At 39.9% G+C, this 24,114-nt stretch overlaps 2 protein-coding genes across 5 annotated transcripts; both read right to left on the reverse strand.

The window, feature by feature from the left end:
• Positions 1-580: 580 nt before the first annotated feature.
• On the reverse strand, positions 581-2,954 carry LOC116147132 (protein ARMCX6). Its single transcript, XM_031446704.2, has 2 exons — positions 2,924-2,954; positions 581-1,758 (listed from the first exon to the last, which is right to left on the reverse strand). Exons 1-2 carry the CDS (start codon positions 2,952-2,954, stop codon positions 1,202-1,204), a joined length of 588 nt encoding a protein of 195 aa, XP_031302564.2. The 3' UTR covers positions 581-1,201.
• On the reverse strand, positions 1,680-23,732 carry ARMCX1 (armadillo repeat containing X-linked 1). 4 transcript variants are annotated; one of them, XM_064482958.1, is made up of 5 exons: positions 23,580-23,729; positions 22,580-22,682; positions 20,949-21,438; positions 16,429-16,518; positions 1,680-3,054 (listed from the first exon to the last, which is right to left on the reverse strand). In XM_064482958.1, exons 3-4 carry the CDS (start codon positions 21,303-21,305, stop codon positions 16,435-16,437), a joined length of 441 nt encoding a protein of 146 aa, XP_064339028.1. In that variant the 5' UTR covers positions 21,306-21,438; positions 22,580-22,682; positions 23,580-23,729; the 3' UTR covers positions 1,680-3,054; positions 16,429-16,434. The 4 variants fall into 4 exon arrangements, with proteins under 4 accessions (XP_064339028.1, XP_031302553.1, XP_010974052.2 ...); XM_031446693.2 differs by lacking the exons at positions 1,680-3,054; positions 16,429-16,518 and adding an exon at positions 21,687-21,801 and having other exon boundaries at positions 19,536-21,438; positions 23,580-23,732; XM_010975750.3 differs by lacking the exons at positions 1,680-3,054; positions 16,429-16,518 and having other exon boundaries at positions 19,536-21,438; positions 23,580-23,732.
• Positions 23,733-24,114: the final 382 nt, after the last annotated feature.

The following is a 24,114-nucleotide window of genomic DNA, read 5'->3' on the forward strand; positions in this document are numbered from 1 at the left end:
AAGCAAGGGCCAAGCCTTCTCACTCAGCCAGGAATCTGGGCTTGGCATCCCAAGGAAGGGAGGGGGCCTGGAAGTAAGTTTAACAGCTGCTTCTCAGCAGAGAGAGCACAGCACAAAGTAAGCACTCAGCAAGTGGCAACTGCTACTGTTATAACTGTGCATTAAGTGTGCAGGGATGGGTTGCCCAGTGGCCCCCAGGGACGTGTAGACAAACCCCAAGAATACTGACCTTCCTCTCGAGGCCAGCAGTCAAGGAAAGACACCTTCATCGAGGGAGGGATTCTCTGCACCAGGCACTGTGCTGCCTGCCTCACAGGTGTTGTCTCTTTTAGTCCTCCCAACAGTCCATCTAATTCCACCCCCCCGCACCCCTGCCCCCGTTCCCCTCGCTCCACCCTGCACCCCCAGCCCCTTCTGGAGGCTTATCCGGAGCCCTGCAGCCCATCTCTACCCCTGCCTCTTGTGGGCTCTGCTAAGCGTGCATTTGTCAGGGAGCAAACCCCCCAGTTAGTCAGCGTGGACCGTGTAGTTTTGTCTTTCTCTTCGTGCAGACTATAAATTCAAGGACAAGAACCATGTCTCGTTTTTGCCAATCAAAGCACACAACTTTATTGATGATACATACAAATAAATGCAGGCTTGGCTGGAGGGAGTTAAGTCAGTACAGCACATAGAAGGGGAGTGTACTTTTTTGGATGAACAGGTTTACCATCCATCGGGTCGTGAGGAAGAGACAGTAAATGAAGAAGAATTCAACCTAAGCAGCAACCAACGCATTTTCGGCACAAGCTCCCATACGCATCTGGTCTCCACAAAACAGTCCAGCTTAGACAGGGAGACCACCACGGGCAAGGCATCCCTTGTGAGGCGAGAATATGTTGTTCTTTAACCGCAGCTGGCAGCTAAAATGATCCCTTGACCACAGGAAGAAGACTGCAAGGGAGTAATTTACAATGCACATTGCCTGCAGACTGCAAAAACCAAGAGGGTACTCCAGGCTCTGTGGGAACCCCTGCCTGGCCAATCAGAGTGTGGTCCTTGATCTGGCAAGTGTAACTCTCACCCCGTGAGGTGGTGATTGGTTAAGGCCAGATCTTCAATAGCACCCACTGCAGAGTCTTTGGGTGAGAACACAAGGGTGTGTTCACCAATCGGGTCTTGGTTTGGGGTGAATCCGTCCCATTCTGTTGGAGGGGGCCATTTAGGAGGCCAGAATGTGTGGGAAAAGCTGTCTGTCTGCATTTCTGATAAGGAGGGACCAGAAAGACAGCAGCAGTGGGCCACTCAGCAACTCCCCTGCCAACACTGGCTTTTCAGACAAACCCGTCAATGGTTTCAAACCCTGCACCTCAGCATATCCACTTCCCTCTGATATCAAAGGAAACTTCAAGTCTGAAACGGACTTGGCAAGCATGTTATTAATAACTGTCATGCTTATTAACAAATTTAATCCGGCCTGCTGCAGAAATGAGTTGCAGCAAAGCAACACAGTCTCCTGACACACTTCATTGATGTACATCTTAATCTGGCCCTGATTTTCACCACTCGCGTTCACGTTACCTGGGGCACAGAAAGCCTTCTCCCCCTCAACAGCAGGGTTGGGAGTAGGGTTCGTGTTTCCAGCAATGGAGAGGCTGGCCAAATGACTATTGATATCGTGGCTAAATGAAAAACCAGCATCCCTGGGTTGAACTAACAACAGTTTCCCCTGAATGAAAGGGCTCTTGGAGAGGCCAAGAACACACGTGAAATTTTTATCTTAATCATCACCAAAAGTCATCATTTTCATTAGAGAAAAGGTGATTATTTTTCATTCAGACTGTTTCCTCTTTTGAGAGGCCCTAGCTTCTTATTGTCCATGGCTCATGTCAGCCTCATCCCTAGGACTTGGCTTTTCTGGTATCTTGAGTACAGACCAGCGTCCTTACTTGTCTTTACCCATGTAAAATTCCTTACAATCCTGTTCCTTTCTTACTGTCGTTGCATCCTCCTCTGATTAGTGCTTGAACACTGTAGCAAGTTCTAACAATGACTTCCAGAACTCCTTTCACTAAATCACCAATTTGAACACATCCTATATCTGTGACAAGTCATGGGACATTCTCACTCTTTAAAAAGCCATCTTATTGTGGTGTTCTAGGTAGATTGTTGGATGTTCTTTTCCTGGACACAAACTGCACTAACAGCCATCTAATACGGTACTAGAGGCAATGAGTTAGTACACAGAGTTTTAATACAAGTATCCATAGATATCCATGTCAACACTCAGGATATAATGGTATCAGTATGTCTCTTTCCTGATTTAGGGTCTTAATTTTCAAATATTTCTCCTCTGGCATTTCCCTCCCTTAAGCTCATTCCCACTGTTTCTTCAGAATACAGTATTTTTTTTTCCAGCACCCAAGTAAGAGGAGATGAGAACAAAGTCTCAGAGAGGGAACTGAGTTGCTTCTAGACCCTGCATTCTGACTTCAACATCCCTATCCCCACCCCTATCTCCAGCTTATCACATTGTCTGGAGCAATTTCCTTCCTCCTTTGCCTAGATTTATGTCTACAGGCAGACACACAAGAGAGAATGGAGGCTGGTAGATACTGACACATAAATGCCCTCTCTCCAGAGTGAGAAATCTGGCTTTCAAATGTTTCCCATTTAGGTCTTCTGCACACCACCCACCCTGCCCTCCGGACCCTTTCATCACGCCATCCCTCCCCCAAAGGTGTGCACCTTTTCCACTCCCTTGCCCCTCAGCCACTCTCTTGATTTAGCTTTCTCCCTTCAGATGCCCACTTTTCTATTCTACCCCTCATTTCTGCTCCATAGACACTACTTCCCCAGAGCCGAAAAAGAATGGAATTAAGTAGCTTTTCTGAAGACAGGATAGTAGTGGAAGATTCGGTTTAGGTTTCCGTCTTGCCTCTACCGCCACCTTGTGACTGGTTCAGGTCCCACATCTCCTTGAAGGAAGGCTCACTTCAGTTTCTACTAAGTATTCTGTAGGTGATGGACGTCCTCTTCCTTTCCTATGGGTTGTGCTGCCCTCTACAGACAGACCTGCAAACCAACAGATAAGGGTCAGTGAACATTTAGTGCTAGGTGACAGTTCCTATCTTTTACTGATTCAGGACTCTGTCAAACGATTCCCACCTCTCACTCCCGGATCCCACATCAGCTCTCCCCATGCACCATTTAGAGAATTAAAGTAAGCTGGTGGATAGCCTGAAGGTGTAGGGAAAGATGACTCTGCCCCTTCAGATCTCTGCCTCCTAACCCCACAGTAACCTGAAGCCTCCCCAGTCAATGCTCACTTTCACACCAACCTGCACACGGTCAGAGCAGTTTCTTCCTTCTTAAGTTGGTTACAAATGCATCTTCCTAAGACCAACAGGAGGCTGATGGCTGGGCCAAAAATACTATCTCTCCACAATTCTTGGTCACCTGAGTTACACTGTCACCAATGAGCCCTGGTTCCCAAGTTTCCCTCCCAGCAGCAGTGGTGCAAGAGTGTGCCAGCCTCTCTCCCTTTCCCCCAGCACAGCCGACCTGTCACTCATTTTTTTCTTTGCCAATCCTAGAGACCAAAAGATATTGCATTTCCATTTTGTCAAAATTTGCCTTTCTCTAATTTCTAAGGAAAGAACCTATCTTCTCTGGGAGCAACTATTTTTATTTATATTTCTTCGTCTTCTCCTAGAGTATAGGGCAATAGCCCATCTCTTCACTTCCCCTCCACTCAGCCGTTTATATCCATCATCTTTCTTGGACCCATGAGAAAGCAGATTTCATGAGATAAGGCATGGAGAGAGAGATAGTAAATATTTATTTAATGTTCCTGCTCATTTTCTTGGAAATATTGGCTTTTTAAAAAAGATTTATACATGTTTTATATGTATAAGGAGTTTTCTGGAGTGATGTTTGCCAAAATGTCACCACTGGTTATTTCTGAGGCATATATTTAAGGCATAATCCATTCTAGATTCAGTGCCAACTGTTAAGGTCATTGGACATGGAGAGGAACAGATTTGTCTCTTGGGAAAGACCACCTGGTTTCTCAGACAGGCCCCCACAGTGCAGCATTTACCTTGCTGAATTCACACACTCTAGTGTCCAAATGTTAATTTTGTCTTCAGACTAAAAATACACACTGATAACCTTATGCAAAAGACAAGAATAAGAATGTTCATAGTAGCACTGTTCATATTAGCCCCAAACTGGAAACACCCCCAAGTATCCATTAATAGCAAATGGATAAATAAAATACAGTATATTCATAAATGGGATTTATATTCATAAATGGTAATGAATATTGTATATGCAACAGTATGAATTCATCTCACAGACAATGTTAGCTAAGAAAAGATAGGAAAGAATATAAACTGTGCGACTTTGTTTACATAAAGCTAAAAAACAGACACACAAAACTAATCCATGCTGTTAGAAGTCAGAATAGTGGTTACCCTCAGGATGCATTCTTGATGAGATGGGGACAAGGGGGAAGCTTCCAATGTGCTGCTCATGTTTTGTTCCTTGCTCACTTTGTGAAAATTTGTTGAGCTGAACACTTAAGATTTGTGCACTTTTATGTATATGTGGTATACTTCTACAAAAATTTACCAGAAGTCCTCAGTAGTGAATTAGGGAAATGGAGATGAGTAAATAAAACCAATCCTCCTGCTGATCTGGAGAAGCTGGACAAGACATAACTTTTCATTTCTCTGAAGGCACTAGAGGGCTAACAAGATGGTGAAGAATACCTGGTTCAAAATAGGAGTAGGGGAAGTTGAGCTTAATGTTAGAACCACTTTTCCCAATGGAGCATATACAGTTATGAGGGGACTGCTGAGAGGCTATGTAGAATTTTGGATAGCCTCTGGGAGCTAGGGAGACAGATATTGAAATCCAAACCTGGTAAACACCAAAATCTTTGGATTGTGATGCTGAAAGAACTGCATCTCAGTCAGAGTGAAGCAGACATGGACAGGCTTTCACAAGGACTTCAGTTTAACTGTGAGGAATCTCAATCACCGGAAATTGGATTAAGGTAATTCCAGAGTACTAATGCCCCTAGGTGCCTGGCAGAGACAAATACAAATTCTCTTTGAAAAGAAATAATATCAGCCTCAAATTATTTCTGAAATTTTATAAAATACAACATCTAGTACACAATAGAAAAACAACTAAGTACAAAAGAAAACAAGACAAAATTAACAAAAGCCATCAGAAATGACAGACGATAGAAAAAGACTCACTGGGGCCTCAGCGTTATCAGACACAGATTTAAAATAAATACGCTTGCTATGCTTAAAGAGATAAAGGACAATATAGAGAATTTCTTCAGATAAATGGAAACTATAAAAAAGTATAAAACAGAAATCCTAGAACTGAAAAATAGAATAATCTCAATTAAAAATTGAATGGAGGGATTTAACAGCAGAGTACATATAAATGAAGAGAAAACTATTGAAAAGGAAAGTAGGTTGGAAGAAAGTATCCAGAAAAAATTGCCAGTCAGAAAAAGATGAAACAATTAAGAGTGGATAAGAGACAGAGAATACAGAGAGAAGGTGTAACATATGTGTACCTGAAATTCAGGGAGAGTGAAGAGAATGAATGAGGCAGAAGTGATATCTGAAAAAATAACATGACAAGTTTCTGAAACTCTTCAAAACATTAAGCTACATATTCAAGAAGCCCTTCAAATCTCAAGCAGGATAAAATATAGGGTTAGAAGATGGGGGGGGGTGTATATAAAATGGCATTTTAGTCATAAAAAAGAATGAAATTCTGCCATTTGCAGTAACATGGATGGACCTAGAGAATATAATGTTTAGTGAAATAAGTCAGAGAAGGACAAATACTGTATGACATCTCTTAAATGTGAAATCTAAAAAAATTATGTAAATACATGTATATGCAAAGCAGAAACAGGGTCACAGATATAGAAAATAAACTAGTGGTTATCAAAGGAGAGAAGGAACAACAACAAGGATATATAGTACAGCACAAGGAATTACAGCCATTATCTTGTAATAACTTTTAATAGAGTATCATTGGTAAAAATACTGAATAACTATGCTGTACACCTTAAACTAATATAATATTGTAAATCAACTATACTTCAGTTTTTAAAATTTTTTAAAGAAAATCACAGCTGTGCACATTATAGTAAAGCTGTTGAAAATATCTTAAAATCAGCCATAAAACAAAAACCCCAGATTTCTTTCAAAGGAGTAAAAATTAAACCGATAGCCAACTTCTTAACAGGAGAAAATGGAAGCCAGACAATAGAAGAATATCTTTAAAGGGCTGAAAGAAAATTACTGCCAACTTAGATTTATATGCCATAGACAATATTTTTCACCTATATATGTGAAGTAAAGGCATTCTCAGACCAAAATAAAAAAAAAATCACTGGCAAATTCACGCTAGAAGAAATACTGAAAGTTGTTCTTCAGGCAGAATGAAAACTTATCTTCTTAAATCAGGAAGAAAAGAAGCACAAGGGAAAGAGTAAATATGTGAGTATATCTAAACAATTATTGACTATATAAAACAATGATAAGAATGTCTTGAAATATTGAAATATATGGAGGGGTAGATTGAAAACATACAGAAAATTGGAATACATGACAACAATGGCTTGTAAATTAAGGTAAGGCTAAGTGGAGTTAGCATTTTAAGTTCTGTGAGTCATCTGGGAAGAAGGTAAAAGAACCAATTCAGAGAGAGGGTACAGCTCAGTGGTAGAGCAAATGCTCAGCATGCGTGAGGCCTTGGTTCAATCCCCAGTACCTACATTAAAAATAAATAAATAAACAAATAGACTATACTTCAATAAAAATAATAAAAGAACCAATTCATAATAGACTTAGAAAATCAAGAATGTATGCTGTAACAATAGTACATTAGTATAACTTTCAGGCTAATAGAGGAAAAAAGAACAGTTTAAACATTCAATAAATCCAAAAGAAGAGAGAAAAGAAATTGGAACATAGAGTAGACAAGTCAAATAGAAAGCACTGAATAAGATAAGAGATTAAACTTCAAATGTATCAGAAATTACATTAAATGAAACAGATTAAATGTTCACTTCAAACATAAATATTGCAAGATTGTGCGCCCAGATTGAATAAAAGTAACAAAACCTAGCTAAAGAGGCATGTAAAACTTGAACCTACAGAAAGTTTGAAAGTGTAAAAATGGAACACATACATCTTAAAAACACTAGCCAAAACAAAGAGCATTACTAGACATAAAGAGGGATACTCTATGAGGAAAAACTATAATTCACGAGAAAGATGTAACAATTCCAAATTTGTACACGTCTAACAACAGAGCTTCAAAATACATAGAGCAAAAATGAACAGATCTATAAGAAATAACAGAGGTGCCTAATCATAGTGGGAGATTTAAGAATGTCTTTATTTTGACAGAATAAGCAGATAAAAATAGCAGAGATGTAGAAGATTTGAACTTGATTAGCAAACATGACTCAATTAGTTCAATCCATGATTGGTATAACACTACACTCAACAACCACAAAAGATACATTCAAAAAACATATGGGATCATATGCAAAGGATATGTCATTTTATTGCACTTCACCTTATTGTACTTTGCAGATACTGCATTTTTCACAAATTGAAGGTTTGTGACAACCCTACTTCAAGAAAGTCTATTGGTGCCATTTTTCCAACAGCATTTGCTCACTTCATGTCTCTGTGTCACAGTTTGGTAATTCTCACAACATTTCAAACTTTTTCATTATTATTATATTTGATACAGTGATCTGAAGTCAGTGATCTTTGATGTTACTTTTGCAAAAAGATTATGACTCACTGAAGGCTCCAATGATGGTTAGCATTTTTTTAGCAATAAAGCATTTTAAATTAAGGTATGTACATTATTCTTTAAACATAATTATATTGCATACTTAAATAGACTACAATATAGTGTAAACATAACTTTTATATGCACCAGGAAACCACAAAATTCATGTGACTCACTTTATTGTGATATTAGCTTTGTTGTGGTATCTGGAACTGAACCCACAATATCTCTGAGGAATGTTTTTTTTTTAATTTCTTTTTTTTTAACATTTTTTATTGATTTATAATCATTTTACAATGTTGTGTCAAATTCCAGTGTAGAGTACAATTTTTCAGTTATACATGAACATATATATATATATATTCATTGTCACATTTTTTTCTCTGTGCGCTACCATAAGATCTTGTATATATTTCCTTGTGCTATACAGTATAATCTTGTTTATCTATTCTACAATTTTGAAATCCCAGTCTATCTCTTCTCACCCCCCACCCCCTTGGCAACCACAAGTTTATATTCTACATCTGTGAGTCTATTTCTGTTTTGTATTTATGCTTTGTTTGTTTTTGTTTTTGTTTTTGTTTTTGTTTTTGTTTTTAGATTCCACATATGAGCGATCTCTGAGGAATGTTTTGATCATATACTGGGCCATAAAACATAAAGCAAGTTTTAACAAATTTCAAAAGGTTAAAATCATACAGGGTATGTTCCCTAACCATGGTGCAATTAACTAGAAATCAGTAATTAGAATATATCTACATTTTTTGAATTAGGAAATAAGTTACTAAATAACCCATGAGTCAGAGAAGAAATCATAATTAAAATTAGAAAATATTTTGCATGAGACTGTAATGAAAATATTACATTCAACGTTACAGAGGATAGTCTGCTTCTAACTATGATGACCTACCAATAGACCACTCCTTCCACTTAGAAGGGCAAGAAAAGGTGAAAAAATTAATTGTTATTATATTTTTAAAAATTAAATTGTTTAAAGACATTGGAGAGCTACAAAAACAGCCAGGATTTGAAGTACCAAAATCGTGGAGAGAAGGGAAACTTAAAGAGGTGAAACCCATTTGACACCAAGTTTCCTCTTTGAAGCACTTGTCAATTCATTATCAGCATGGGTGGAGAGACTGAAATAAGCTGCTAACAGGCAAAAAAAAAAACAAAACAAAAACAAAAACAAAAAAAAAATACCTGAGTAGAACTTTTAGCAGTCACACAGAGCTAAGGATTCAAAATCTAGAACTTAGGGCTACCTACACATCCAGGATTTGATGGGCTAAGATCCTGGAGAGAAGGAAATTACAAAGAAATGAAACAAGAAGTCTGAGCTGATTTTCTCCTTCAGGCATTCACCATTCTTAGTAAGTGTAGGGCTAGAAGCAAAGAAGCCAACTAGAAAGAGGCAATTAAGAAGCTAGGAAGATAAACTGAGCTATTGGCAGCTTCATACTGCAGGAAAGATAAAAATCAAAGTTTGTAGATTTCCCAGACTAAATGAACTAATAAATTTCCCAGGCTGTCATTTAGAACCCCTGAAGGATTAGACCCTAGGAATAAGGGCGAAGTGAAAATAGAATAGGTCTGACAAAGATTAAAATCCAACCTCAAGTTAAATTCTTGATTGGCTTAAAGTAATTTACTCTCACACTGTCTTCCCAAAGCTAAAGTAAACCTACAAATCAAGAAACGTCACCTAAATTTTCTAGAATTTTTCATTCATAATGTTTAGCATTCAAACAAAATCACACCAAGAGATATGACAAACAGAATTTTGTAAAGGAGAAAAGAAACCAAGAGAAAAATAAATAGACGGTAGAAATGGACCTATAGATGATTAAGCTATTAGAGGTATCAGGCAGAGACTTTAAAAGGATTGTGTTTAATACATTCAAGAAAACAGAGAACAAGGTAGACAATTTCACTGGGGGTGAATTTCAAGTGAGGGTGAGGGGGAGAATCAAATGGAAATTCTCAAACTAAAAAAAAATGTAATAGTGACTTTCAGTTTCAACTCCAACATGTAAAGAGCTTCAAAGTGCTCATTACCCTCCTCACAATAAGTAAAATGCTGAACAAATAGAAAGTAACAACTTTTATAAGATCTATCAAAGAATTGAGGTCCCCCAGCAACTCCAAAGTCTAGAGATTCAGAAGTAATCACAGCTAAGATAAGCTTACTAAAGCAGAAAGCTCGGGAGCCAGTAACTGGTCAAAACACTTAAATGGTCATTTTGAATTGCTAGAGGCTGGGTGCTGACTGGCTTAAAAGTTAAAAATCTATGGGCGGGTACACTTTTGGGGGCATTATCACATTTTCATCATTTTTACCTGAAAAAACTCAACAGGTTCTCATAATGAAGCTGAGAAACTTTCCCTTATGTTTCTATCAGGCAGAAGGGAAAATAACCACTTTAAATTATGCCCAAGGGAAAAATAACCATTTTGAAATACTCCAGAGTGTTTTCCATAACAAAGGCTATCCTGAAAGGGAAACTACTTTACCAGGGCCTTATCTGACCTGGGGGAAGGACAACTGGCCAGCTCCAGCTCCATCTAGACTTCCTGTCTTATGTAAAGGGAGAAAAAAAAAACACCATTAATCAACTGGATCTAGTTAACATTTGTAGAATATTTAATCCAACAACAGCAAAAAATACACATACTTCTTAGTCTCACATAAAATATTAACTAAGATAGTTCACATTTTAGGCCATAAAACACAACAAGTTTAAAAGAGTAGAAAGCATACAAAGTATTCTCTCAGACCACATGGAATTAAACTAGGAATCAATAACAGAAAGATAGCTGTAAAATCTCTAAATATGTGAAGATTAAACAACATACTCCTAAATAAAACATGGGTCAAAGAAAAAGTCTCAAAAGAAAATTTTAAATATTTTAAAATAAATGAAAATACAACTTATCAAAAATTATGGTATCCAGTGCTTAGAGGAAATTTATGGAATTTAATGCATTTACAGATTTCCTCTGCTTTTTGAAAGCTTGCTTAATGCCACTTCTTTTTTCATAAAAGACCTACATTAGTATCTGTTTTTGCTAACTGAAAGAAATCCAAAGATAGTTTTTACTTTTATGAAAAAGGGCAAAAAGCAAAAACGGTGTTCAGCATTTGTTTTGCAGCCAGCTGTTATAGAGGCAGTGCACCTGAGCAGGGAGAGTGGCCCCACCAAGCTCCTTCCCTGTGAACTACACTCAGCATCTCAGCATCAAGCTGCCATAGGTTTGAATTGTGTCCGTGAGCATCTGTGATTTATCTCAATTTATTTTGTGCATCCATTAATAATATTTGTCCTAAGGTAATTGCTTCTTCACTTTAAGCCATTCGGCTTATAAAACGTTTCACAGGAAAAGTCTACTCTTGGACAGCAGGTGAAACCTGTATTAAAAAATAAGAAAAAGGGGAAGTGTGGCCAAGATGGTGGAGTAGGAAGCCCCTGAATTCACCTCCTCCCACGGGCACATCAAAATTACAACTATTTACAGAGCAACTGTCAATGAGAATGACCTGAAGACTAGCAGGAAACATTTTCCACAATTGAAGATATAAAGAAGAAACCACAATGAGAGCAGTAGGAGTGGCAGACACACAGTATAGCCAAGACACAAGACACCCCTGGGTAGGTGACCTACAAATGGGAGGATAAACACAATCACAGAGATTCTCCCCAAGGAGCAAAGGATCTGAGCCCCATATTGGGCTCCCCAGCCTGGGGTTCTGCATCAGGAAGATGAGCCTCCAGAATGTCTGACTTTGAAGGCCAGTGGGGCTTACAAACAGAAGAGCCTGAGAGTTACAGGAAACAAAGACTCTGCTCTTAAAACTGATGGCAGCTATTTTGGGGAGCTCATTCTACTACAAGGACACCGGTGCCAAGTGCCATTCTGGAGTCCTCCCTCTAGTCTATTAATGCCAGGGGCTTATCCATCCTCCAGTAAGCAGGCACTAGTCCTAGGAGGACAACACAGGCTGAGTAGCCATCTATATAGAGACCTGGCCCCACCTACCAGTTGGCCAGTACTAGCCCCAGGACCCTCCCATGCAACCAGCTGCACTAGGACCCAGTTTCACCTACCAGTAGGCTAGCAGCCACCACAAGAAGCAAGGCATTGAAGCTAACCAGGCCAGGGGCCAGACCCACCTATGAGCATGCCCATAACAGTCAACTCTATCACAACAGAAGGGCTCATGTAGTCCACGTACAATGCACCACTAGAGCATATAGCTCTGTTGGCCAGAAGGGAGTTCACTGCTGTGCACCATCTCCTACACAAGGCCACTTATCCAAGATTGGGAAACATAACTGACCTGCAAATTACATGGAAATAAACAGAGAATTAGGCAAAATGATGAGACAGAGGAATATGTTTTAAACAAAGGAATAAAACAAAACCCCAGAAGAAGAACTAAGTGAAGTGAAGATAAGCAATCTACTTGATAAAGCATTCAAGGTAATGATCATACATATACTTACTGAACTTGGGAGAAGAATAGATGAACACAGTAAGAATTTTAACAAAGAGGTGGAAAATATAAAGAAGGATCAGACAGAGCTGAAGAATATGATGACTGAAATAAGAAATACACTAGAAGGAATCAACAGTAGATTAGATGATACAGAGAAATGGATCAGTGAACTGGAAGACACAGTAGTGGAAATTATCCAAGCCGAACAGAAAAAAAGAAAAAAAAAGAATTTTTTAAAATGAGGATAGTTTAAGAAACCTCTGGAACAACATCAAGCTAACATTTGCATTAGAGGGATTCCAGGAAAAGAGAGAGAGAAAGGGGCAGAAAACTTATTTGAAGAAGTAATAGCTGAAATCTTCCCTAATGCAGGGAAGGAAACAAACATTTCCTCTAAGACCAGGAATAAGACAAGAATGCCCACTCTCACCACTTTTATTCAGCACAGTACTGGAAGTCCTAGCCACAGCAATCAGACAAGAAAAAGAAATAAAAGGCATCCAAATTGTAAAGGAAGAAGTAAAACTTTCACTGTTTGCAGATGACACGGAATTATGCATAGAAAATCTTAAAGATGCCACAAAAAGACTATTAGAACTAAGAAGTAAAGCCAGTAAGGCTTCAGGATACAAAATTAATATTCAGAAATCTGTAGCATTTCTAAACACTAACAACAAACTATCAGACAGAGAAATTATGAAAACATTTACAATTACATAAAAAAGAATTTTAAAACCTAGGAATAAATCTAACCAAGGAGATAAAAGACCAGTACTCAGAAAACTATAAAACGTTGATAAAAGAAACTGAAGACAACACAAAGGGAAATATATATCATGCTAATGGATTGGAAGAATTTAATATTGTTAAAATTACCATACTACCCAAACAATCTACAAATTCAAATGCAATCCCTATCAAAATATCAATAGCATTTTTCAAACAACTAGAACAAGTAATTCTAAAATTTGTATAGAAATACAAAAGACCCAAAGTAGCCAAAGCAATCTTGATTAAAAAGAACAAAGCTGGGGGTACCACATTTCCTGATTTCAAATTATACTACAAAACTACAGTAATCAAAACAGTATAGTACTGACACAAAACCAGAAACATAGGTCAATGGAACAGAATAGAGAGCCCAGAAATAAACCCACATTTATAAGGACAATTAATCTATGACAAAGGAGGCAAAAATATACAATGGGGAAAAGATAGTCTCCTCAATAAATGATGTTGGGAAGACTAGACAACTACATATAAAAGAATCAAACTGTACAACTTTCTCACACCATATACAAAAATAAACTCAAAATGGATTAAGACTTAAGTGTAAGACCTGAAACTATACAACTCCTAGGAAAAAACATAAACAGTGTGTTCTTTCAATCAATCTTAGCAATATTTTCTTGGATATGTCTCCTTAGGCAAGGGAGAAAAAAGCAAAAATAAACAAATGGTACTACATGAAATTAAAAAGCTTTTTCACAGTGAAGGAAAATATCAACAAAACAAAAAGGCAGTCTACTGAATGGGAGAAGACATTCGCCAATGATATAACCAATAAGGGGTTAAAGTCTAAAATATGCAAACAATTCATACAATCAATTTTGAAAAAAACAAAAACTCAAAAAATGGGCAGAGGACCGGAAAAAACAGTTTTTCCAAAGACATACACATGGTCAACAAACACATGAAAAAATACTCACATCTCTAATCACCAGGGAAATGCAAGTTAAAATCAAAATGAGCTCTCACCTCACACCTGTCAGAATGGCCATTATTTTAAAAAAAATAATAACAACAACAAGTATTGGTGAGGATGTAGAGAAAAGGGAACCCTCATGCCTGTTGGCAGGAATATAAACTGGCGCAGCCACTATCAGTAAGGAGATTCCTCAAAACATTAAAAATAGAACTACTATAATCCATCAATTTCACTTCTGGGTATTTTTCCATAGAAAAAACACTAATTCAAAAAGATATATGCCCTGCTATGTTTACTGCAGCAATTATTTACAGTAACCAATATATGGAAGCAACCTAAATGTCCACCAAAGGATGACTGGATAAAGAAATTTTGATACACATATACACACAATGAAATACTACACAGCCATAAGATGAATAAAATCTTGCCATTGTGACAGCGTGGATGGACCTTGAGGGTATTATGCTAAGTAAAGTAAGTCAGACAGAAAAATACAAATATTATATGATATCACTTATATGTGGAACCTAAAAAATAGTAAAAATGAAGTTATTTACAAAACAGAAACAGACTCACAGACATAGAAAAAAAACTTATGGTTATCAAAGGGGAAGGGAGGAGGGATAAATTTGGAGTTCGAGATTTGCAGATACTAATTACCATATATAAAATAGATTAAAAAACAAGGTCCAACTATATAGCACAGGGAACTATATTCAATATCTTGTAATAACCTATAATGAAAAATAATCAAAAAAGAATATATATAATATATATTTGAATCACTTTGCTGTACACCTGAAGCTAACACAATATTGTAAATCAACTATACTTAAACAAAAAAAATTTTAAAAACTTTTAGCCATCCAAAAATAAAAAGAAACTTCTATAATTTGATTAAAAACTATCCACAGAAACAAACAAACATCATAGTTAACGTTGAAATATTCAGAGCTTCCAACTGAGATAAATAACAAGAAGAGGACGGTCAAACCCAAATTAGCAGGATATCTTCTGAGTTTCTAATTTCCTTGGCTTCCCAGATGCTGCCATCCTCTCTAAAGAGAGGACATTGCCTCCTCCCTGCCCCCATGAGCTGCCACAATCACAGAACTGTGCCCTTCCCAAAATGACTGAGAGTGGCAACCTCTGATGTGAAAACATCTGGACATCCGCATGTGGCTGGGCCAGTCCAGTGGCCTCCCCGGACCAGGCAGTCACACATTGTCTCACACAGCACTTCCCAAAGTCCGGGTGATTCTGTTCCAAATAATACCAGGTGTGAGACGTCAAAATTTCATGCAGTGCACATCAGGCTGTGCCACGCTAAGACTAGTGCCTACTCAGTCTCTGTTCAACAGAGGTCCAAAAAGTCTTGGCATCCAACCACACCTAGGGTCACCGTATTACCACCATGACAATTATTATTCTGTATTCAGTGCCCATGGGTGCATGACCCAGTGTCATGGGAATTAAATGGTCACCCCCAAAAGACACAGAGGCACAAAGAGAATACTGCCAATGGTCTCCCAGAAGGAGGAAATAAGGGGAGAAGTGCAAGGGAGGGAAAGGGAAGAAGGATGGGAAGGAAGGAGGGGATGAGAAGAGACCTGCAGGAGTAGATGGACACTGGTCAGGTCTGTGCCCCTGCCACACGGTGGCTTTGTATTACCCAAGTTAACCTCATTTTCATCCCATGTAGAAAAGTCACTCAGCAACCTAAGTTTAAGATATAAACACAGAAGTTTTTATTATTTGCTGCATTCCCAAAGAGCTCATCCTACCTGACACATAGGAGCAGGACAAATAATCAGTTTCTCTGTTTCTTGCCCAAGCCTCACCTATTGGCAACTCCTAAGACTTGACTCTTTCTTCTACACCTTGCTGTGTAGGTATCTACAAAGTTATGGAATCAACATACAGAATTTCATCTCCATCTTTGTCTTCATCAAGGGAAGTTTTGTGTTGAGTATCTATGGAGGCATTATACAGATGTTTGGCTCCATACCAGGCAATTTTAAAGCAACCAATTGCTCATGTTTGGAAGACCAATGCATCTGCCTCTTATTAAGTAATGGAGTGTTCTGGGAAATTTTACCCAACTTACTCAAGTCCCATTTCTTCTTCAGTAAAGATATAATAATACTTACTTGACAGGATTGTTGAGATTAAGTGGAGGAGGGGGAATGGGAGAATACATAAAATGTCAAACAATGTCTGACAAATATTAGGTACCACCCACCGCTTTTCTTCTATAATATACATGTCTTTGACATAAATACTTTGCTTATCAAATTGAGTAAGATAATTCTGAAAAAGAGAAAACTCAAGGGCTTCTAGTATTGTTTGAAATTAGCATTATTATAATCTTATTTAAATATTTACATACCTAAAACTAGGCATAAATGCCTTTACTTGTAGCTCTTGTAGAAGAGAAAAACATCTTTTCTCTATCCATCTTTGGTTCTGGGGTGGGACTCTGTGACAAAAGACAGATTAAAAAAAAGAAAAGCACACACATTTATTTAACATAAGTTTTATGACACAGGAGACTTCATAAGGAAATGGAGACCTCAATGAATGGCAAAACCTAAATGCTTATATATTATATTAAAGGAATACAGGCAATTGTGTAAAAGTAAGTAAAATATGTGGAGACTGAAAAGGAATATATGTATGTGTATGTGTGACTGAAACATTACGCTATACACCAGAAATTGACACAACATTGTAAACTGACTATACTTCAATTTTAAAAGTTTAAAGAGCATAAAATATGTGGAGACTACAGGAAGATAAAAGTTATTTTAACAAGGTATGTTTTACAGAATTCTCTCAACTCCCATCTCTGGTGATAATAATGCGTTTCCTCCTGGTATAGGAAGGGCATCTCTCACATTGGATTTTAATCTCCTGTTTTCAGGAGAAAAGGAGGTCACACTACTCTTCTTGTACCTGCTATTTTTCAAGTGCTTTTAGCACAAAATAATCCTTATGCCAAAGTGACATACTTTGGGGTGGCATATTCTGCCACCCTTCACTCTCATACAAAGTATAAAACAAACTCATAAATTAAGAATAAATCAAGCTAACAAAACTAAACAAATTAAAATTAATACTAATTCCATGAGATGGATAATATTGCTTTGGTGGCTCTAAATTGCAATCTGCAACATTAAATACGATACCCAAGGCAACAACACAGATTCTCTTGATTTAAACATTCCTTCAGTAGGGTGAGCCTGATGACCCCTCCTCAACCCTCTGCCAGTTCCCTGCTATTTTAACAACTTCAGTGAAAATTGAGGGCTATTATGCTAAGTGAAATAAGTCAGACAGAGAAAGATAAGTACTGTATATCACTTATATGTGGAATCTAAGAAGACAAACTTGGAGAAACAGAGAGTGGAATGGTAGTTACCAGGGACAGGGGGGTGGGGGAAATGGGGAGATATTGGTCAGATGGTACAAACCTCCAGTTATAAGATTAAGAAGTTCTGGGGATCTAATGTACAGCATGGTGATTATAGCTAGCAATACTGTATTGTAAATTTGAACGTTGCTAAGAGAATAGATTTTTAAATATTATCACCCAAAAAAGAAATGGTAATTATGTGACAAGATGGAGGTGGTAGCTAATCATCTTGAGATATATATATATATATATCTGAATCACTATGCTGTACACCAGAAACTAAGACAACATCATGAATCAACTATATTTTAATAAAAAATAGATAAAATAGATAAATGTATCAATCAACAAGTGTTACACCTTAAACTTATACAATGCTATATATCAATTATATTTCAATAAAGCCAGGGAAAGAAATAACACTAGTGTATGGCAGAACGACACCTTGGAAAAAAGGTGAGCCAAAAATGATCCACCCTGTCTTTTAGCTAATTCAGGGTGTTCATTTTTATCAATCAACTGCTATGTTCCAGCACTACTTTAGCATTTTACTCATAGTACCTCATCTAATCCTATGATATAAGGACTCTTATTATCCACATCCTGACAACTCATTTTAACACATCTCCCTTTTTGGTCTAAATATTTTCTCACTCAATATGTGCTCCAAACATATCCATATAAACCCTGCCCATTCTCCCATTCTATCATCTTCATTTCTAACCTAGCCTATATCCAACATTTTTCTTTCCCAACAATTACACAAAAAAATCAACATACATTACAGATAAGAAAATATAGATAAGGAAAAAGATTTAAATATTAAATTCATGCATTATCTTATTACTCATAGCTATTCTTATTTTGGTATCTAGTCTTTCAATATTTTGTATTTCTCAAAAATGGGATATAGTATGCATATAGTCATGTAATTAGCTTTTCCACTTAATATTGTATGCTGAACTTTTTCCATGTAAATAAGTGCAGTTGCCCATCAACATTTTCAAGAGTCAAATAATGTTTTAATGTGTAGACATACCTTAATTTCTTAGCCAAGTACCTATTTCAAGACACTTGGGACATTCACAGTTTTTCACTCTTCAAAGCGGTGCAAAGATGCACAGCCTTGTACAAGCCAATTATTTCTCCTAAGGACACATTTCTACAAGTGGAATTACTGGGTCAAAGAGCACTCCACAAAGACCCTGCCCCAACCAACCTTATAAAAGAAATATGATAGAAGCGTGAAAATTTATTCTTTCTTCTATTACGTTTTCCTATTATTTCAAAATAATAACTAATGTATTCACTCACATACATACCAGAGCTGGACAAGAAAGAGGATGTTTTCCTATCAAATGTCCTCAGGATCCTAAAATAAAACTGTCCCTCTCTGTATGTCCCCAGGATAGGTTCCAGCACTTCTTTGGTCAAAGCGTCTCTCACTTCCTTCCTCCCCTTACCACTCCCATGGCCAGCAGTGAAACTTCACGCCCTTAGCATCTATGCCTGAACTGTGGCGGTAACTTCCTAACTGGTGTTCCACTCTCCAGGGGCCACTCCAGTCCCCACCCCAACTCTGACCCATTCTGCACACAAGTCAGCCACATCATTTTCCTTTCATTCTGTTATTCCTCTGGTCACAAAAGGCTTTGGTGTCTCCCAGGGGTGGGTGGAGTAATACACAGACATCTATTTATAAATTGGGGATCTTCCATGAATGGGATTCACCCCAACTGCTGGACTGTATTTCCCATCACTTCCTCTCTGCACACTATATACTCCAGGCAAGCCAGCCTCCTCTCTCTGGGGTAGGATTCCCACCTCCATGCCTTTCTTCCCATTACTCCTCCCTCTTCCAATGCCCTTTTATCCCATTTTTAGTCTGTCATTTAAGCCCAGCTTAAAGTGTCCCTTCCTTTGAGGGGAGCATTGTTGCCTGCAGAAGTTTCTGCTGCTTCTAAGAACTAATAGGAAACAGCTGGCCATGATTAGAGATTCTCAGTTTTGTCAGTATCTTTTTGTTTCCTTACATCTTGCCTTTCCAAATACATCATAAATTCAAGAACATAACTTTTTTCTTTGCTTGTTAAAACATACAAGTTTATTGATGAAACACAAGTCTAAGATTAACAAATGTAAACCAATACAAAAGTGTAGCTTATTCGTGATTAGTTTGCTGTTAGTTTAAGTAGAGGAAAGAGTAAAAATATCTCAATCTAGGTAGCAACATGAAATCAATAAATGTTTTCTTTGTACAACCCCTAGTATTCACTTGACGTCCTTAAAATGGTCCAGCCTAAAACCCATCATCATAGCCAGCATCACTGTTGATACGTGATATTCATTATCCCAAAATAGCAGCTGAAAGGATCTCTTTGCCATACAAGCACAGTGAAAAAGAAAGAATTTACAAAATTGTTCCCAAGTGCAAACTAAAAAAAAAAAAAAATCTCAATATTGTTTGGGACAGACCCCAGTTAGAGTTTGGTCAATACTTTTAGGACTTTTACTTTCACCACCAGATCACTGTGATTTGCTAATGCTTTGATTTTTTTAACACACACTCCAGATTCCTTGAATAAGAAAAAAAGTGAACTTCTGCTGAATTCTTTCCTGGATGAGGCAAGCCCTTCATTTTTTATGTTGTCATTTATATTCTCAAATAGGGTAAGGATATTAAGAAGAATCTCTCTGTCCCATTCTTTATTAAAAAGGGAAATCAATTCTGATGGTACTTTACAACTGACCAGCTCTCTTGTCATGGCTGGATTTTCAGTAAAGTTTATGATTAGTTTCATAATCTGAACCTTGGTGAAGTAATTTCCCAGGAATAACAAAGCAAAAAGGTCTGGAAAAGAATAGGAAAGTAAATGTTGGTAATGATTAGTCACAGTCATGTTGGTTAACAGCCTTAGTCCAGCCATCTGCACAGCTGAGTCCAAACGACAGATCATGGTGTCATCACACACTTGTATGATATAAGTCTTAATCTTGCCCTGATTTTCCGCATTCACACTCAGGTTATTAAGGGCATTGTATGCCTTTTCCCTAATAATGGGATCTTTCGTTTTTATCAGTTTTGCAATAATTGGCAGACCACCCAATTCACGAATGGCATTTTGGTTAAATGAATATGCTGCATTGTTACCCAGAGTGACCAAGGCTACTTCTTGAGTAAAAGGATCATTAGATCTTTCAAGGATGTTAAGGACCTTTTGAAGGTCATTAGTACCCAGAACATCATCAATTTTATAGGGAAAGTTGAACTTGCCCCTTCGAACAGACCATGATGTAGTTGTAGTTGGAGTCCTGGTGCTCTTACCTCGGGTCCTTCCCTTAGACTTGCTACTTGCCCTGCCCCCAGCCCTAGCCCCATTCCTCACAGGGTGGCAGCCTCCACCCCTGATTCCTGGACAGGGTAAACCAGGTGCAAGCATTCTGGTCCCAGAGATGGTACTCAGCCTGGCCCCTCTGCCCGCTCTTGCACTTGCCTGTTCCTTCAGGATGCTGAAAAGAGCCTTGGCCTTGGCCTCTAGGCCACCTCCGCTCTGGGCCTTCAAGTGGGCCTCTGCCTTTACATCAGGTCCACTCTTGAGTTCCACGCCCACCTCAGCCTTGGCCTTTGAGTCACCCTGAACTCTAGCTCCAGCTCCAGCCCCAGCATTAGCCTTAGCTCCTTTCCCAGTCTCTGCAATATCACTAGATTCCTCCTCCTCATCGTCATTGTCATCATTCCAGATTTTCCCGCTCTCATCTCTTCCCCAGGTCAGTCTGTATACGCAGTAGCAGGCACCAGCCCCAATCACCACACCAGCGGCCACGCAGCCAGCTTCCCGAGTACGACCCATACTGGGGTGAATGTCTGAATTCTTAACCCGGGCACAGAGGGCTTGCTCTGGCCCAGAGGAGTGCTCCCACGTTGAGGGCGGAGTCTTCAGCTACAGCTTGCAGGCTCTGCTACAGCTGCAGATACTGCAGGACCTAAGAATGAAAGAAAGATTTGAGACTTCAGCCTCCTCCTTTTGTGCCTTTGTATGCAGACAGACTGAACTTCAGGCTAACAAACAGACCAAACATACAGGAACACGGCAGGGACTCAAGGCTAGATCACTGATTCCTTTCTTCAATTGGGAAGGTAATTTTGAAAATTTTCCCCACCTCCAGATTCTCCAACCTCATGTTCAACCACCCCGGTATATTAAATTTAAGATATCTAATCAGTTCCCTACCTCCCCTGCCCCTCCAGATGTCCTGGGGGCAGTGGCACCCCCACATAGACCCACACGGGTCCCAGCAGTTTCTTCCTTCTACTTCTTGCCTGGAAGTGCACTGCGTTCTGCAAACCTGAATACAAAGGGATGAGGAGGGTGGTGCTGAGCGCTCAGGACATATAGACCTCACCAGGGACGGGACACACGTCACTCTCCAGAATCACTAACCCTAGTCCCACATAGCCCAATATTTCCCACCTTTGGTTATCCCCCTCTTCTCATTAAGCTGCGGCTTTTAAGTTCATTATGACCCTCCCCCTTTTCCTTCAATTACCTTCAAGCCTCCATCCCACCCTCACCCTTGAAAGTCACTTCCTTCCAAGGTGATGACATAACTCCTTTCCTGTGAAAAAATGGGTGGTGGTGGAGCAAGGGTGTCTAGAAGTCAGACAGGCGATACACAAAGGTCTCCAACTCCGCCCATGCCTCTGCCACCCCCACCGTCTCAGAGGTAGCAGGATACTCCCACCCCCACCCATTATACTGACTTCCACTGCTCGGGAGGAATTTCCTTCCTCCCTCATCTCAGTTTCCGCCTCCACCAAACCTAAGGACTGACAACTCTGGAACCGAGTGCTTGGTAGACAGACCAACACCAAGGACACTGTATCCCAAAGAGTAATCTGCAGCAAGGTCCTCCCCACCCCCGGACTCTCGTGACACCCTCGTCCTCCTAGCCACTTGCTTCCTGGTCTCATACCTGCAGAGCACTTTTGCAAGCTCCGCAATCGTATGAAGAGGAAGGAAGGAGGGGTATGCAGAGGAGGTCCATGGCTCCCTGGAGTTTGCAGTCTCCACCATTCTCCACCCCAGGGATCCCTAAATATGCCGCCACCCTCACTCTGACCTACTTGTTTCTGGACAATTTTCCTCTTCTTCCTGCTCTTAGGGTTGGATTGGCCTTCAGGCGCAAGATCCACAGACACAGACAGGCGACACGGCAGAGACGGATGGCTAGGCGGACAGAACAGCACTTCAGACAGTCCCAATACCAGCTTTTCCAAATGTAAGGTTCTGCTTGTCAAACGGATTTCACCTTTTGGTCTCTCACCCTACTCCCACTTATCAGGAGTCCCCTCACAGCAGCCCTCTTCCTGCAAGGACGTCCATCCACCCCTCCCCCTCCCCCATCCCCACCACCCAGCCTCAGCCCCAGCCCCAGCGGTCAGCCATTTTCCCAGCAAAAACCACACCCCTTTCGAACAACTGGAAAGAGGGGAAGCGGGGAGAAGGAGTGCGGAAAACCGGAGGAGAAAAAGAAAACCCAAAGGTCTCATTGATCCCCCTCCCGGGCGCATTCCCAGCCCCAACGACAACCATTTTTCCTTCACGCGTTGTCATAGCCAAGTTGGTGCATAAAATAGCAGGGAGATTGCTAGAGAGTTAGTAATGCGCCCAAGTAAAGGCGAGGACCTCCGTCATCCCCGCCCTTCTGGGGGCCATGGGGCAATCCCACCTCTGCACGGACCTGCAGGGTTTCGGGGCGGATTGTTTATTCCTTTCTCTGAGTGGTACAGGGCCCTACTGAAATACTTGGGGAATGACAAGACAGACGCACAGTTCCAAGATTCTGGCTTGCTAGATGTGCCAGCACACAGAACAAGAATCTTAATATCTGCCCTTCCCGATTCAAGACCCTAGAAGCCAAAGGTTTCAGGTTTCCCCCTCCTGGTTTGGGGTCTTCCCTGGAATCCAGCCCCTCCTCCCCAGTGTCCATCATTTTCGTTCTTGGAAGGGCTGAGGGTAGTGCAAGGATGTGGCGAAAATGGGCCTTGTCCCTCTTCGGTCTCCGCCCTCCTCCGCCACCCGCACTGCAGGGATCCCCGGGGCAGCGCCCATCCACACACAGACCTGCTGGGATCAAAGCAGTTATCTCCTCTTTCTCTCCTGGCCACAGGCCCGCCCGCCCTCCGGGCAATAAGGAGATGGCAACCGGACCAAAGGAAGACCGGGATTAGAAAAACGTCTGCACACGTCGGCTCCTGCTCACGTGAGGGCTACGTCACTCCTGAGCTCAGGACCCCAATTACCACTCCCACCAGCAGTGCGGCAGGAGCTGGCCCACCCCTCTCCTTCCCTTCCGCGGCAGGTCCTGCCACTCATTTTCCTCTGCCAACCCGAGACCAGAAATACTTCTCTTGTGGTTGCAATTTACCTTTCTTTGGTTAACGGAGACCGCATCTGCTCCCATATCCATTGGTCTTTTCTTCCTCTTTGAGGAATAATTTTTCTCTCTACTCCCTGTCCACCCACCTCTCCTCCACTCCCTCCAACCTAGCCTCAAAGGTCCAGCATTTCCCCTGCACCTCCATACAAAATGAGAGTCAAGATCTCAAAAAAGATGGGTAGTGGGAATGCCTTACTTTCTTAAACTTTTCTGTTTACT

The sequence above is a fragment of the Camelus dromedarius genome, chromosome X (genome assembly GCF_036321535.1).
Source record: "Camelus dromedarius isolate mCamDro1 chromosome X, mCamDro1.pat, whole genome shotgun sequence".
NCBI classification, from domain to species: domain Eukaryota; kingdom Metazoa; phylum Chordata; class Mammalia; order Artiodactyla; family Camelidae; genus Camelus; species Camelus dromedarius.